Source organism: the organism of the source record quoted next, unplaced genomic scaffold (assembly GCF_019419815.1).
Source record: "Pyrus x bretschneideri cultivar Hongxiangsu unplaced genomic scaffold, Pyrus_bretschneideri_v1 Contig30, whole genome shotgun sequence".
Taxonomy (NCBI): Eukaryota; Viridiplantae; Streptophyta; class Magnoliopsida; order Rosales; family Rosaceae; genus Pyrus; species Pyrus x bretschneideri.
In genome coordinates, this window is record NW_025999613.1 from 1,129,743 (window position 1) to 1,146,491 (window position 16,749).

The 16,749-nt window shown below is 34.0% G+C and overlaps 1 protein-coding gene across 1 annotated transcript; it reads left to right on the forward strand.

Annotated features, from left to right (window-relative positions):
* On the forward strand, positions 1 to 2,310 carry LOC125479994. Its single transcript, XM_048590177.1, has 4 exons — positions 1 to 827; positions 948 to 1,103; positions 1,222 to 1,353; positions 1,901 to 2,310. The coding sequence occupies exons 1-4, from the start codon at positions 243 to 245 to the stop codon at positions 2,012 to 2,014; spliced, it is 987 nt and encodes a 328-aa protein (XP_048446134.1). The 5' UTR covers positions 1 to 242; the 3' UTR covers positions 2,015 to 2,310.
* Positions 2,311 to 16,749: the final 14,439 nt, after the last annotated feature.

Genomic DNA, 16,749 nt, shown 5'->3' on the forward strand with positions numbered 1-16,749 from the left:
GACAGAGAGAGAGAGAGAGAGAGGTGTGAGAGAGACGAGAAATGGCTTTTGCTTGTTTCTTTGCTCAGTAACTCCCAAAAGGCCTTTAATAAAACCATCCCAAATTTGTCAGTACATATTGGCCGTTTCACGACCAAATTACGCAAAAAGCAAAGCAAAACGTAACTGCTTTTGCTTCTTCCTACTTCCCAACTTTCCCGGTCAGTTTTCAACTTTTGCATTTTCTTTTAGGGTCTCCAATAATGTCCTCCTCCGATCTCTACGTCGTCAACGACTCCTTCTACCACCACTTCACCACCTCAGAAATGGCGGACCTGCAGTTCTTCTCCGAGCCATTGTCTCCCTTCTCGGACATTGACCTCCTCCAACTCCAAGCAATCTCCGACCAGCAAAACCATCAAAACGCAACTGACCATAACTCTCCATCTCTCCTCTCTTCTTCTCCCCCAAGTTACCAGCTCGAAACTCTAAGCCTTTACCAGCAAACCCAGTTTCACCAAACCGAACAAAATTGTCCAAATTTGCCAATTGGGTGGCCGAATTTATCTCTTTTTGATGCTCAGGAGGTTAAAACTGAAGAATTTCATCAAGCTCTTGAGCCTCCTAGCTATGGCGGGGCGGAGAATGTCGCAAAGTTTATTCAGAGGAGCTACAGCAGCAACTGCTTTGATGGAAATAATAACAAGCCTGGTTTTTACTTCCAGCCGAGCTTTGATTCTCTCATGGAGTCCCCAAGTTTTCAGAACCAAGCTTTTAGCTTGAGCTCTCAGGAAAGCAGCTTTTTGCCTGGTCAAATGAGAAGGGTATCCAGCACTGGTGATTTGCAAGTCAGATTACTCACCAGAATTTTAGTTAATTTGCTCTGCGTTTGTTTTGATTTAATCCATGTTTAATTAAAATCAAAACCCATGTCTTATTTTTTTTGTTTTCTCCAATTTTTTTGGTAGAATTTGCGAACAAATCGTGCTCCCAGAGAGAGCTCAGTGATGGAAGAAGCAGCTGCAAACTTCAAAACGGGGAGGTACAGTGCAGAAGAGAGGAAAGAGAGAATCTCAAAGTACAGAGCCAAAAGGTCACAGAGAAACTTCAACAAAACAATTAAGGTAATTAAACATAATATCATTACATAAATCCACTAATTTTTGGGTGTTAAATTAGATTATTATTGTGTTTAAATCTTAACGCGGGCTGTTTGTTACTCTTCTCTATCTATATGAAAAGTATGCATGTCGAAAAACACTAGCAGACAAACGACCCCGCATACGTGGCAGATTTGCACGCAACGACGAGACCGGTGAGATTCTCAAAGCTGCATGTTCAAGTACCAGAGAAGAAGACGTAGATGAGCTCCGGGTAAAAATATTTTCTATTCACATTTCAGTATTTGTTAAATTTCCTCTGTTAAACTTGTACCAACAAGTTTGAACAGCCAAATCTTTTTTTCCCTTTAGCCATTAGACAACGGCATGGTACTATCTATGCTGTGAGACGGCGAATTCTGACGCATTTAGTTCAAATTTATAGTTTTTAGCAATTTATCTGACAACGCAAGTCTAGCAATATAATATTATCTTGTGTATACTTGTTAAGCGATATTATGACAACGGGTTAAAAATTTGACCATATAAATTATTAAGGTAATTAATCACAAACTTACGTAGTAACATAATATTGATCAATTACCTTAAAATATAATTTGCAAGACTATGAATCTGGACACAATGGTCATGTTACTCTTGCATGAATGTGTGATTTACGTTTATTGTTCACAGTTTGATAACTATAAGTATAATAAGAAAATATTACTCTGTATATACAATTTCGTTACTTTTTTGTTTGTTTAATTATACAATTTCTGTTATTGCAATAACGTAGAGCTAATGAGGTTAATTTTGTGCAGGTTGAAGGGTTCAATGTAGAAAAGGAAGAGATGAATGCAACAGTAAGAGGAGGAGGAGGAGGACAGTTTATGAGCAATTTTGGAGCTGCTCAGTTTCAGCACTATGGATTTTGAGTTTTGATAAGTTGAGCAAACAACAAAAGGTGGTTTTGGGGAGGGTGGTTGGGGGGGTCTTTTCTAGAATATTTACGTTTAGACCACAACGTGACCAAAAAGTCTTTTTGTATTAAAGCAAAAGAAGAATCAAAGAGTTTCTTTTGCTCTTCTTTTTTCTATTTAGTGAAATAAAACACCTTTTGGTAAGCTTAACGTTGCAGTTGGGTTTTGGTAGGTGGTAGAATATTTAGGTTCGAATCATTGATAACTCCTCTGTATATGCGTGGTAATGCATAATATAATCTAATTTTTTATGTCACTGTCAATGTTATGGTTGTTTCAATTTCACTTGCATGCATATCTTCCTTGTAATTCTTATCATCAAAACAAAGTGGGTGTATATTGGGTTACTTTTAGCTGCGCTTTTGGAACTTAATTTTTATCTTATTTTGTCCCTTGTAAGAAAACTCACCATTTTACTTTCTAAAATTCAAAATTTCTTTCACTCGAACTTGTGGACTCTTCTTCTTGAAACTTATAGATTATCTTCTAAAACATATATGTCACAAGTGCAATAAATTTGATTATAAATCTCGTTTATGCGTTAATATTCAACAATTAGAAAATATTAAATTAAAAAAAAATTGATGAAAAAAATAAAAAAGCATTGATTAGCCTAGTGCACCCAAATCGAACCCACATAAGAGATTAACAGATATAAGGTAATGTGGAGTAAATTTTGAGTTTTATAGAGACAATTTTCAAGTTTCAGGGGGCAAAATGGGATCAAAATCGAGTTCTAGAGGGCAAAGTGTAGTGAACTTTGAGTTCTAGGGAGTAAAGTGACAACTTTTGAGTTAAAATCGAGTTCCAGAGGGCGTAGCTAAAAATAAGCCGTGTATTTGTTCACTACTTTTAAGTGATGATGAGAATCACTATAGTGCTCATTATCGTCATATGAGTATGATTTAATTTTTTCTTTTTTTCTACGGCAAAGATATCCAAATTTTAACTCATCCAACAATAATTAATATAGGGAGAATGCTAGCTGCCTTCCCCACTTGTTTTTCGCACTCAATCAATGCCATGTGGATTTATCTTACATCTAAATTTATGTATTAATTATGTTTGAAACTTTTTTAATCTCTTTCCACTAATGCCCTAAATTAATTCCACATGTCAACCAAATTATTAAATTATCCACTAAAATTTGACAAATCTAATTAATTTAATTATGGATTAAGTACCTAAAAATTCTCAATCTTCTAATATCATTCCAAATTGGTCTCAATCTTTCTAAACAATCCAAATGAGTACCCAACTTATTGAAAATATCACATCTATTAAGCCTCCATTAAAATTTCCGCTAAATTAACTAGGATTTACTTTGCCTAAAAAATAAGTAGAAGGTCATAGAGGCATGGCCTTTACCCACTAATGGTCACCACCACCCCATCAAGCCATCATCTCAAAACAAATGTACAACGACTAACTTCACCCTATAACCCAAGCCGCCAACTTCGAGAAGAAGGTCATGAAGGTTGTTGAAATGGTATGAACTTCCGTGATATGGCCACATGCCACCACCATCTTCACCACCTACAAAGAAGAATTGCAAGCTTCACGAGCCGCAAATCGACAAATGAGGAAATCGCATTAGCAGAAACAGGCTCCTTGAAAACCTATATGAATTCTTAACCCCTTCTTTGTAGGAGATTGCCCTCCTAATGTAAATCAATTTGGATCCATTTTCAATTCAATTCAATACCCTTTTGATCATAGGTTTCCATATTATATAATCTATGTTTGAATTTTAGATTCAAAGGCAACTAATATTAATGTTGACCATGAAAAACCCAGTTGACCAGTTGGTTTTGAATATAAAGGTTGTGTTAGGGTTTCGGTGGTGGTTGGTTGAGCTTGGAGGTGTTAGGGGCTTGATTTTTTTTTCTTCTAATCTTCGTAGTTGTTTTCATTTTCAAGCTATTAATATTTATTATTAGTTTAGTGTCCAAGTAAGCTAAAAAGTGGGACTCATTGTTGCCACATGTACATTTGACGGAAAAATTATATGAGGGATAACAGATGTGATATTTTTAATAAGTTGGGTACTTATTTGGAATGTTTAAAAATATTGAGACCAATTTGGAATAACACTAAAAAATTATGAGGTTTTAGATATTTAATCCTTTAATTCTTGATATTATTTTTTTGTACAAGCTTCATTTTTTTTTGGAATCTCATTTTTATTTTTGTTTATTTATTTTTTTTCCTTCAAACATTATATTATTCAACAAGAAACATTTTATTCAAACTTAAGACATACACAGGAAACTCATTCTTCTATCGAACTCGACCAACATATCCACTTATTTTCAAAATCTTGAATTTTGTAAGTATGACCATCCCTTCATCCTTTTCTTTTTTAGAATAACAAGTTTATACTCTCAAAATCTCTACTTCAAAAAAAAAAAAAAAAAAAAAAGGATATAAAAAATATTGTTAATTATTAAATTAGAGTTTTTTTTTTTTTTTTTTTTTTTTTTTTTTAATAATCAGAAATGTAGATTTATAAAATTCTAATCGGAATGTTAACGTCCTCCACCAAAATGTTGAACAGAAATTCGGAGCCAATACAACCCCATAAATGAGCCACCTTGTTTAAATATGTATGAAGCCACAGAGTGTGCTGCTCGATTACCATATTGAGGGATAAACAAAAACTACATAGATTTAGGTGTAAAATATGTCCACATAACATCCATTAAGTGGATAAGGCAAGTGAGTTAGCATTCCTCGTAATATGTTTTCAAAAGAAATATCAAATGCACATCTTCATTAAACACCATACAATTGCGAAAGAGTATTAAAACAATAGATTGTATAATGACCAATGTTTTAAAAGGCGGTAATTGAGTGGCGGGTAAGAGCCTAGCCCAGGCGCCTAGGGGACCTAGACTTTTTTTTTTTTTTTTTTTTTTTTTAAGTTTTTATTAAATTTATTATATAACGTATAAATAAATGTCTACTTATACTTAAAAAAATACATAATTGTATTGGGATACAAAAGTTGCAAAATAGAATGATATATACATTATAAAGTCTTAGAACATATTGAAAACATGGGGAACAAACATATAATGAGTGTTCATCTAAGTATTCAACAAGTCTCTTACAATTTATTTAAAAAAAATAAAAGGAAAAGTGAAAGTTATTTATTTTCTATCGAAATGAGAGCTGCGACTTAGGTGGTTGCCTAGGCGGTTCTAAGTGGCCGCCTAAGCAGGTCTAAGCGTTATTTCTTAATTCAAATTCCTAAGAATCAATCAAGGTAGAGTCTAGGCGGCGCTAGGTGAAGATTTTTTGAAATGTGGTAATAGTTGAACATGGTTGTCACTTTCTTAGTAGGCAATGCCATATTTAATTACGGTGGACACATTTTTATGAATCTTGTAAGCCAAATGACCAAAAGTTTCAACTAGTGGCCCATAATTTCACTATTCAAATGTCTCACATGGCATATATGCCCTAACCTTTGCCTTTATCCTCACAGTGAAATTTGTTAAAAACTGTCAAAGGGAAAAGGGACCCAAATAACTTTAAAGGTGAACATTATTATTTTTTTGTTGTCTTTCCCTTCATATTCCAATTTAATTCTACTTGCTTATCCAACAAAATGCTCTTGCTTTAGAAGGAGTTCTACTAATTCATTCGCAGCCATAAAAGCAAAATTTTGTGATCTTCGCTGGAATATGACATTACAAACTTACACACGCCAAGATACCGTTGAATAGGAGTGATCTTTCTACCCTACGAATACTCTTTATAGTCATTCTAAATATTATGAAAATTTTCACTTTATTTTTAAATATTAGAAAAAAGGGTCCCGACTATGAATGGCCTAACCGATCGACCCACAACTGTGGCTGGTTTGGTCAGTTCGACCTTAACCAGTCTAGCTTGTCAGCCATGGTTAGCCAATGTCTTACACTCGTCCAAGTTTCAAAAGGAGAAAAGAACAATAATGTTTACAAAAGAGGAGGGACATTGGAGGGGAACAAATGTTTGTCCTTATGTTAAAATAGGTAACCACTAAAAAAATTTGAGAGAAAAGTTTAAGAGTGTATTTGATAATCATTTCGTATTTAATTTTTTTTTAATTCAATTTCATGACCTTTTTTTTTTTTTTTTTTTTTTTAAAAAAAGTGAACTATTCATTTCTATCTTAAATCATATTTCTTTAATTTGAATTTTTTTGTAGTTTGGTTATGATATAGGTATGTTACAGTTGGATTAAATCTAAAAAACAGCTTAGGTTTTTGGACCTAGATCTAACTGGGTTTTTGTGTGTGTTAAGATTAGAGAGGAAATGCAGGAGAGAAACAAAAGATGAGCAAACGTGACCAGTCCCAGATCGGAAAAAATAATAATTTTTTTTCTTCTGAATAATATATAATCTTGAGCATCTCCCTCCTAATTGTCTCTCAACCCTTAATATTTTAGTTTAAAAGCGAGGGATTAAACAACTGTCGGGGTCGCACTTTGGATTAACATTGTACATTATACATAGCTTGCTTCACTTCACTAAAAGATAGTGGACTTCTCGTTCATGTGCTTTAGATATACCTCAAGCAGCTGTTAAAAACTATACTTTCAATAATTTGGCCGCAGGTTTGCAAAAATGGTTTCTTTAGAACTTTTTATTTTAGCGAAAAAAACTTAGGTTGATAACTTGTCACTAGTCCATGAAAGAATAAGAAATCTACCCATATATATATTTTCACAGGCATGATGTTCTTAACCCTACCCCGTGTTTTCTCTGTCAGTAGCGCAATCGATTAAGTTGATATAAAATTGCAAGCATTAGTAATAGGCCTGGCAATTTCTGACACAACCCGATAACCCGACACGACACGACACGAAATTAACAGGTGTTTGGGTCGACACGATAACGAATCGGGTCGTTATCGGGTAACCCGATAAGCACCTGTTAAGATAACGGGTTGGTTCGGGTATACACGTGGGTAACACGATACACGATAAGCATAATATTATTTTTATAATTTTATATCCCTAAAACAATACTGTAATAATTATATACATTAATTTTACAATTTTATACCCCTAAAATTATAATAAATATATATATTAAATTAACTATAAAATTTATAATAATTATATATACTATAATAATTATACCCCCAAAATATTAAGTCTATCTATTATAATTATATATATATATATATTAAATTTTATAAAAACTATAATAATTATTAATTAATAATTTAATATGCATGATGCATTGCATGATTTTGCATCCATTGAAATTTGACGTGATTTGTTTCCATTCGAATTTCAATAATCAATTTCTTGCCATTGCCAACTTGCCGCCCTTTTTGAAAAAAAAAATGGAGGGAAAATGAAAATGTTAAGAAAAGTTGAAAATAAAACAAAAAAGTGAGGGAATTAGGGAAAGATGTTGAAGAGAAAAGTGAAAATGATAAGAAAAAGTTGAAAATGAAACAAAAAAAAGAGGGAAAAATGAAAATTAATAGAAGTGGTGCGAATTTTTTTTTTTTTTTTTTTAAGTTATTAACTTTTTATCACACACATGACTGTCATGACATATCTCACTATTTTTATAATGACACACGTGACACGTGATGTATGTACTATTCCGTGTACCAGTCAATTATAATTTATACGTACAAAATAAATAGATTTAAATCTACTTAATAAATATATATATATATATATATATAGTTATATACACACACACACACACACGGAACTTGATTGATGGCATACGAATTCTCCAAAACTAATTTCAACGATCCCAACCGTCAAACTTGTTTGTATATGCTTTGAGATCACATCAACAAAAAATCATAAAAAATAAACATTCAGAGATCAAGTAACGGGACAAAGCTTTTCAACGGTTATAAACGAAAAATCACGATTTAACGGTTATTTTAACTCTGATTTTGATGATTTTTTATAACTACACTCCTTGACCCTATATGAATACAATGAATAAATTCAATCTTCAATTTAAAATATTTATACAAGTGGATACCACAAAATCTTATGTTATACTTAATGAAAGTATAAATAAACTCTAAGTGTTAGTCAATCTATCGTTTTACGAATTCTCCAAAACTAATTTCAATGATCCAAACCGTCAAAATTGTTTGTATATGCTTGGAGATCACATCAACAAAAAATCACAAAAAAAAACATTCAGAGATTAAGTAACGGGACAAAACTTTTCAACGGTTATAAACAAAAAATCACGATTTAACGGTTATTTTAACTCCGATTTTGATGATTTTTTATAACTACACTCCTTGACCCTATATGAATACAATGAATGAATTCGATCTTCAATTTAAAATATTTACACAAGTGGATACCACAAAATCTTATGTTATACTTAATGAAAGTATAAATAAACTCTAAGTGTTAGTCAATCTATCGTTTTATGAATTCTCCAAAACTAATTTCAACGATCCAAACCATCAAAATTGTTTGTATATGCTTGGAGATCACATCAGCAAAAAATCACAAAAAAAAAACATTCAGAGATCAAGTAACGGGACAAAGCTTTTCAACGGTTATAAACGAAAAATCACGATTTAACGGTTATTTTAACTCCGATTTTGATGATTTTTTATAACTACACTCCTTGACCCTATATGAATACAATGAATGAATTCGATCTTCAATTTAAAATATTTACACAAGTGAATACTACAAAATCTTATGTTATACTTAATGAAAGTACAAATAAACTCTAAGTATTAGTCAATCTATTGTTTTACGAATTCTCCAAAACTAATTTCAACGATCCAAACCGTCAAAATTGTTTGTATATGCTTGGAGATTTTGTAAATGGAGGTGTAAACTTTTGAGAAAGACTTACAATCTTAAAAACAAAAACTCTTTATTCTTGCACATTTAATATTTGTAATAGATTAGTAGTGTATGTATTATTTTTTTTATTAGGCTTTTATTTTCGAGTGTAGATATAGTACTTGAACGAGAAATGTTTTAATGTTTTGAAGTAATATTTATGTGGCAATGTGTTGTATGTGCAAATTTAAAAAAAATATATTTTTTTCTTAACGGGTCATAACGGGTCGGGTCACTTTACCCGTTGGGTAAAGTGACACGACCTGTTAAGGACCCGTTAAGATAACGGGTGTGACACGACACGACCCGTTAAGATAACAGGTGTTACACGAAAACGACACGAACACGATAGACACGACCCGTTTGCCAGGCCTAATTAGTAACCACCTCAGATGGTCAATACAGCACGGAATGTTGCACTAAGCTAATGGTAAAATGGCCTTCTTTTAATAATTCATTTATCTCCTAGTACCTAGTCAAATCTTGTTTGACAACAACTTCTATAGGGCTTAAATTATAAATTCCATATAATAATGTGCTTAATTATGATTAAAATGAAACATTTTTCACACCTTTATTTAGTTTTCTTTAATTGATGTATTATAGGAGAAAAAATTCGGACTCAAAATCTTAATTTTAAGAAAAATACTCTTAACCAATTGATTTAACAAGCTCATGATTATATATATTTTTTAAAACAACGATATTATCTACACTAAGGGAAGGGAGTGAGCTTAACCTCACAATGAGTTAACAATAATGTGATTCAAATTTACCTTTGGCAAGAATCGAACTTAAAATCTCATACTTACAAGTAAAGAAAAATACCACTAGACTGTATTACTAAGTGACAATAATATTTATTAGTTCCTTTGTTTTTCTCTTTATTAAAACACCTTCACACATACCAAATTGGGCAAGTGCAAAAAGCCTTTTGAAATGATATACTATATACTTTTCCAATAGTCTTCAGGTTGATAGATAATTAGGGCAGGACTTTCATCTCCCAATCAAACGGCCGGTCAAAGAATTTTCTAGGCTAGTAATGAATATATAAACTGTCATAAATAGGCAAAAGTTTAAAAAATAACCTTTACTAGGGATAGGAGTGAGTCTATTGCAAAATATTACGCAAAATATTACACAAAATGATTGCAGATTAGAGAGAGAAAAGAGGATACTGAAACTATTCTAACTTATCTTTCTTTTCTTATTGCTTTTGTATCATATCCTTTGAACACTCGTAGTGCTCTATTTATAGAGTAACTACTTTGAAAACTTACCAAAACTTCACTATTTAGCATATGAATCTTTATTGTATACATGTGGGCAAACATACCCACTGTTTACAACACTTCCCCTTGGATGCCCACATATCAACATCAGTTGCCTCGTTAAAACCTTGCTTGAAAAAACCCCGTGGGAAAAAACCATAGCAAAGGAAAAAGAGTACAACTTTTACCTGGATTGTTGATATGGTGTTAAGCATGCTTGTGTTGCCTCGTTAAAACCTTGATAGGAAAAAACCAGTGGGAAAAATCCTAATAGAAGGAAAAAGAGTACAACATGCATGTATTATGGATGCTCCCCTTGAATTGTATCTCCCACTGATTCCGCATTCTTCAAATTTGTAAGCCGACGTAATCCGATTCCCTGCACTAACTTTTGAAATGTGCACTTTGGTAGAGATTTGGTGAACAAGTTTGCCAAATTTTCATTGGAACGGATTTTCCTGACCTTAATCACTTTGGCCTTCTGAAGCTCATGTGCACTGAAAAATCTTGGAGATATATGTTTAGTTTTATTGCCCTTGATAAATCCTTCCTTCATTTAGGCAACACAGGTTGCATTATCTTCATGGATGACAGTTGGATTGTCTGTCTTTGAAGGTAGACCACATGAATTCCGGATGTGATGAATCATTGATCTTAACCAAGAACATTCACGACTTGCTTCATGTAAAGCAGTTATTTCTGAGTGATTGGAAGATATAGCAACTAATGTTTGCTTTATTGATTGCCATGAAATTGCAGTATCTCTATTAGTGAACACATATCCATTTTTTGTAAGCAGGCTTTGTGCGGATCAAAGAGGAAAGCAGCATCTGCATATCTAACAAGAATCTGGTCATTTGTGGATTTCTTTGAGTAGAAGAGACCCATGTCTGTTGTTCCACGAAGGTATCGCAATACATCTTTGATTCCCTTCCAATGACGAATTGTTGGAGCAGAGCTATACCTTGCTAACAAGTTGACTAAAAAAGCTACATCTGGTCTAGTGCATTGTGCTAAATACAATAAAGCACCTATTGCACTGAAATATGATACTTCTGGACCAAGGACCAATTCATCATCTTCCTTTGGACAAAATGGATCTTTCTTAATGTCCAAAGAATGAACAACCATTGAGGTGCTAAGTGGATAAGCCTTGTCCATGCCAAATCGCTTCAGTATTTTTTCAATGTAAGTTGATTGATGGACCAAAATTTCATTAACACAATGCCTCGATCTGCAGGCCGAGACAATATTTTGTTTTCCCAAGGTCTTTTATTTCAAATTCGCTTTTTAGATATTCAGCAGTTTATTAAGATCTTCAGGGGTTCCAACGAGGTTCATATCATCGACATATACTGCCACTATAGCAAATCCAGTATTTGATTTCTTAACGAACACACAAAAGTAGATGACATCGTTGGTATATCCTTCTTTAATCAAATACTCACTGAGACAATTATACCACATTTGTCCAGATTGTTTCAGTCCATATAATGATCACCTTATTTTGATTGAGAACATACCTCATGGTTTGTTAGTTGCTTCAGGCAACTTAAGTCCTTCTGGGACTTTTATATATATCTCAGTATCTAATTCTCACATCCATAAGTTGCATGTCAAGTTTTTCTGAAACCACCAAACTTATTAAGTAACGGAACGTAATTACGTCTATTACAGGAGAGTATGTATCTTCATAATTAATTCCAGGTTTTTGTGAAAAACCTTGTGCAACGTGTCGTGCTTTATATCTTGCAATCTCGTTTTTCTTGTTGCGTTTTCTTGTGAATACCCATTTGTAATCCCATAGGGTTTACACTAGGCGAGGTTTGGACTACCGGTCCAAAAACACTTCGCCTTTCCAAGGAATTTAATTCTGCCTGGATTGTATCTTTCCACTTAGGCTAATCTTGTCTCTGTTTGCATTCTTCAACAGAGCGGGGCTCAATGTCATTGCTTAATATAATTTCAATGGCTATTGCAAATGCAAACATGTCGTCGATGATTATTTCATTTCGATCCCACAATTCATTAGTACATGCATAATTTATGGATATTTCTTTGCTTTTATGTACTTCTGTCTCTTCAGGGATAGATGTCTCATCAAAGACATTTTCTTTTTCTGGAAGTACAAAATTATGAATTGTGGATTTATCATTCATTTTCTTTTCTTGAATGATTGCATTTGGTTTCAACTGTGCCCTCATCTTTCTCTTTCGAGGGGCTGAATCTTTTGAACCTGAGGGTCTACCACGCTTTAAGCGTGCCCTAGATGAATTATTCGCTGCCACTTTATTTTGTCCAATTTGATTAGCAATACTTTGAAGAGGAACAATCTTTTTCACTTCATTTTCACATTGAATGCTTCGCAGATCAAAATGAGACAAGGTGGGAACAACCCATGTCAGCTCTTGCCGTTCTTCTGGAACGGTCTTTTCTTCCCTTAACGACGGGAAGACTGTCTCATCAAAATGACAATCAGCAAAATAACTATAAACATATCACCTATCAAAGGTTCCAAATATCTAATGATAGATGGTGAATCAAAACCCACATAAATTCTCAGTCTACGCTGAGGTCCCATTTTAGTACATTGTGGCGGTGAAACAGGCACATAAACAGCACAACCAAAAACTCGTAGATGTGAAATATTTGGTTGATGTTCAAACATGAGTTGTATTGATGAATATTGGTGGTTGGTTATGGGTCTCAATCTAACCAATGATGCAGTATGTAAGATGGCATGTCCCCATGCAGAGATTGGCAATTTCGTTTTCATGAGCAGAGTGCAGGTTATTAATTGAAGCCGCTTGATAAATGCCTCTGCTAAACCATTTTGAGTATGGACATGAGGAACATGGTGTTCAACGTCAATGCCCAGTGCCATACAGTAATCATCAAAGGTTTAAGACGTAAATTCACCAGCGTTATCAAGTCGGATTTACTTAATAGGATGATCTGGGAACTATGCTCGCAACTTAATTATTTGAGCAAGAAGTCTTGCAAAAGCTACATTTTGAGTAGACAATAGGTAAACATGTGACCATCGGGTAGATGCATCAACCAAAACCATAAAATATCGAAATGGTCCATAAGGTGGTTGAATAGGCCCACAGATATCCCTTGGAATTCTTTGCAAAAATGATGGGGATTCAGCATCAACCTTTAGTTGTGATGATCTAGTTACCAACTTCCCTTGAGAACAAGCCTTGTAAGGGATATCATTTGAGGTAGTAATGTGTCTGCTCAATAATGGATGTCCATTAGAGTTGGAAATGATCCTACGCATCATGGTGGATCCTAGATGACCCAGATGGTCATGCCAAAGCTTGTAAACTTTTGAATCTATGAACTTCTGGTTCATGACAGCATGTACCTCAATTATCTTTATGTATGTATAATACAATCCACTCGATAAACCATGCAACTTCTCCAATATACGCTTTTGAGTATCATTAGAGGTAATGCATAAATATTCCACATTTTCTACACTTTTCGTTTCAATGTGGTATCCATTTAGACATATATCTTTAAAACTCAACAATTTTCGAGTGGATTGAGTAGTGTACAACGCATTCTGTATGAACAATATTGTCCCATTTGGTAACATAATGTGGGCTTTTCTTGAGCCTTCAATTACATTTGAATGCCCTGATATTGTTGTTACCTTTACTTTTGCAAGTAACAAGTTCGAGAAATATTTTCGATCTCGAAGTATTAAATGCGTGGTTGCATAGTCTGCAAGACAAAAATCTTGGCCATTGCTCTTGTTTTGAGAATAACCATAATTTTTATCCATGTTCTCTGAGTAAAGAAATTACAGTTAAAAAGCAGTTTATTCATACTAGAATACACATAAATGATTCAATCGGACCCATAAACTTCATTTCCTCTTTCAATAATAAAGTCTGAAACATCCAGGTGGGTTGTGTTCAATTGTCGTGATAAATTGGACTTTCCATTGGTTGAGCTTGGTCGAGGAAATTGGTCTCGACACCCTTCTCCTTGAGGGAGGCTTAATACAGATCCACCAGATGTTTTAGGGTACGACAGGTATGCGCCCAGTGCCCATTGCCACTATACCTATGGCAAACTCTTCAGGATTTCTAAGAGTGTTTATATAAGCTTGGCCTTTCTGGCGATTTGCATTCTTAAAGCTTGGGCCTATATTATGCCTTGGAACCTGGTTGTGAAAATGGACACCATGGTTCTTACCTTTCCCATTCCACCATCCTCGCTTGTGGCCATGTCTTTCTTTGTAATTATTGCCATGAGAGGATGTGGTATTCTCTTCAAGGGAAACAACATTCACTTCTGGGAATGGTGCAGATCCAGTAGGCTGAGACTGATGATTTTTCATCAGAAGCTCATTGTTTTGCTCGTCTACAAAGAGTATGGATATCAGCTGGTTGTACTCAGTAAAGCCTATTTCTCTATACTGCTGCTGCAGGAGCACGTTAGAGGCATGAAATATACTGAAAGTATTTTCCAGCATATCTTCCTCAGTTATTGTTTCTTCACAGAGCTTCAACTGGGACTAATTCTGAACATTGCAGAATTGTATTTAGCCACCGTCTTGAAATCCTGGATCCTTAGGTGAGCCCACTCATAACAAGCCCTTGGAAGAATCATCGTTTTCTGGTGATTATATCTATTTTTCAGTGCCTTCTAGAGGGTTAATGGATCTTTAACTGTGAGGTACTCGCTCTTCAGTCCTTATCAAGGTAGCGACGGATAAAGATCACGGCCTTCGCCCGATCTTGAAAGGATGCACTGGTATCCTCCTTGATGGTATCTCCAAGATTTCCTACCTCCAGATGGATCTTGGCATTCATTACCTAGGTAAGGTAGTTCTTTCCAGTAATATCCAGAGCAACAAAATCAAGATTTGCCAAGTTCGTCATTTTCTTTTCTGAAAGAAAAATGAGGTGTGTAAGAACTTGCAATAATATGTATTCTGGAGGAATATATTGTGAGAACTTCTAGTTCTTACAAATTTTGATAATCAGGCCAAAATGATAAGTACTCGAAACTTCAAGCTCGAGATATACATGATTAATGAGAAGGGCGATTGTACTGCACCATTCTCATCTAAACAAATATAGGATGGGCGATTATTTTGCACCACTTTAAACAGCAGGAAAATTTAAATATGCAAAGTAAGTGGACGATTATACCGCACCACCTAAAATTGCGATAAAATTTAAATATGCAGAGCAGGGTGGTTGATTATTCCACACCACCTTAAATTGCAATAAAATTAAACATGCAAAGCAGGGTGGGTGATTATTCCACACCACCTAAAATTGCAATAAAATTAAATAGCAGGCAAATTTAAATATGCAGGATAAGGTGAGCGATTATACCGCTCCACCTAAAATTTGCAGTAAAATTAAATCTATAGTCCAAGATAGGCGATGATACCGCACCATTTTGAATTGCATAAATAAACATTGGGTTAGTAGTCAAGAGTTACACCAAACAAGAAATCAAAGATATAAGTAACTGTTAGGTTGAGAACTAGAAGTAAACATGGTGCAAACAGTTCTTCGCGAGGGTATATCCAGCAATTGAGGCAGAGAAAGAAGAAGAATAGTAAAAACCTTAGAGGAAACATTTTTTTTTTCTTTTGGCGAAGAGAAATGAGAAAATGTTTTAGGGTTAGAGAGTCGTGCTGATAACGTGTTATAAATAGACAAAAGTTAAAGAAATAACCTTTGCTAGGGATAGGAGCGAGTCTGTTGCAAAATATTATACAAAATGATTGCAGATTAGAGATAGAAAAGAGGATACTGAAAATATTCTAACTTATCTTTCTTTTCTTATTGCTTTTGTATCATATCTTTTGAACACTCGTAGTGCTTTATTTATAGAGTAGCTACTTTAAAAACTTACAAAAACTTCACTATTTAGCATATGAATCTTTACTGTATACATGTAGGCAAACATACCCACTGCTTACAACATAAACTTATGTTTCAACCCTTTTTAGTGTTGTCAAATCATTAGCTACTGCCCCAGCCAGTGGCAAATAACTTCCAGTATAGGCTAGAACCTCCCTTCTTATGTGGTAACAATTCTTGTAAAATATGTATTATATGTAGATACATACATTTTGAATAATGTTTTTTATCCAATAAATTAACATGCTGTATATTGTCAAATTGTGAATATGAATTATAAATTTACTTGACTCATATCTAAATAATATGTTCAACAATTGATAATTAATCAAACAACTTAAATAACTTGCAAAATTGTATAACAAGAAATTGTTCCGGACATTATTGTGATTGTGGTTGTGATGATTTTGAACTTAGGTTGAAAAAAGTGAAGATCATATAGTTGTAGTGAGGACGATAGCAGTCAAACTATTACGATTGGAAAGTAGTACAAACTATATGATAAAAAACTGAAAACAAAGGCCGAACTGAATCTGCATTTGGAATACAGTCAGCTCATCACGAACATGAAGCTGTTATCACCTTAAAATTATGCAACATAATCAAAGAAATAGATCCTTTTTCCTTTGAACCTTCCAGGCATAATATGCATACATTAATTCCAAAA

What these genes read in the sequence shown, in the direction of transcription:
- LOC125479994 (XM_048590177.1), top strand. Translation starts at nt 243, where the DNA reads ATGTCCTCCTCCGATCTCTACGTCGTCAACGACTCCTTCTACCACCAC. An exon ending in ACTTCAACAAAACAATTAAG is followed by an intron (nt 1,104 to 1,221) that starts GTAATTAAACAT and finishes CTATATGAAAAG; the next exon opens with TATGCATGTCGAAAAACACT. An exon ending in AAGACGTAGATGAGCTCCGG is followed by an intron (nt 1,354 to 1,900) that starts GTAAAAATATTT and finishes AATTTTGTGCAG; the next exon opens with GTTGAAGGGTTCAATGTAGA.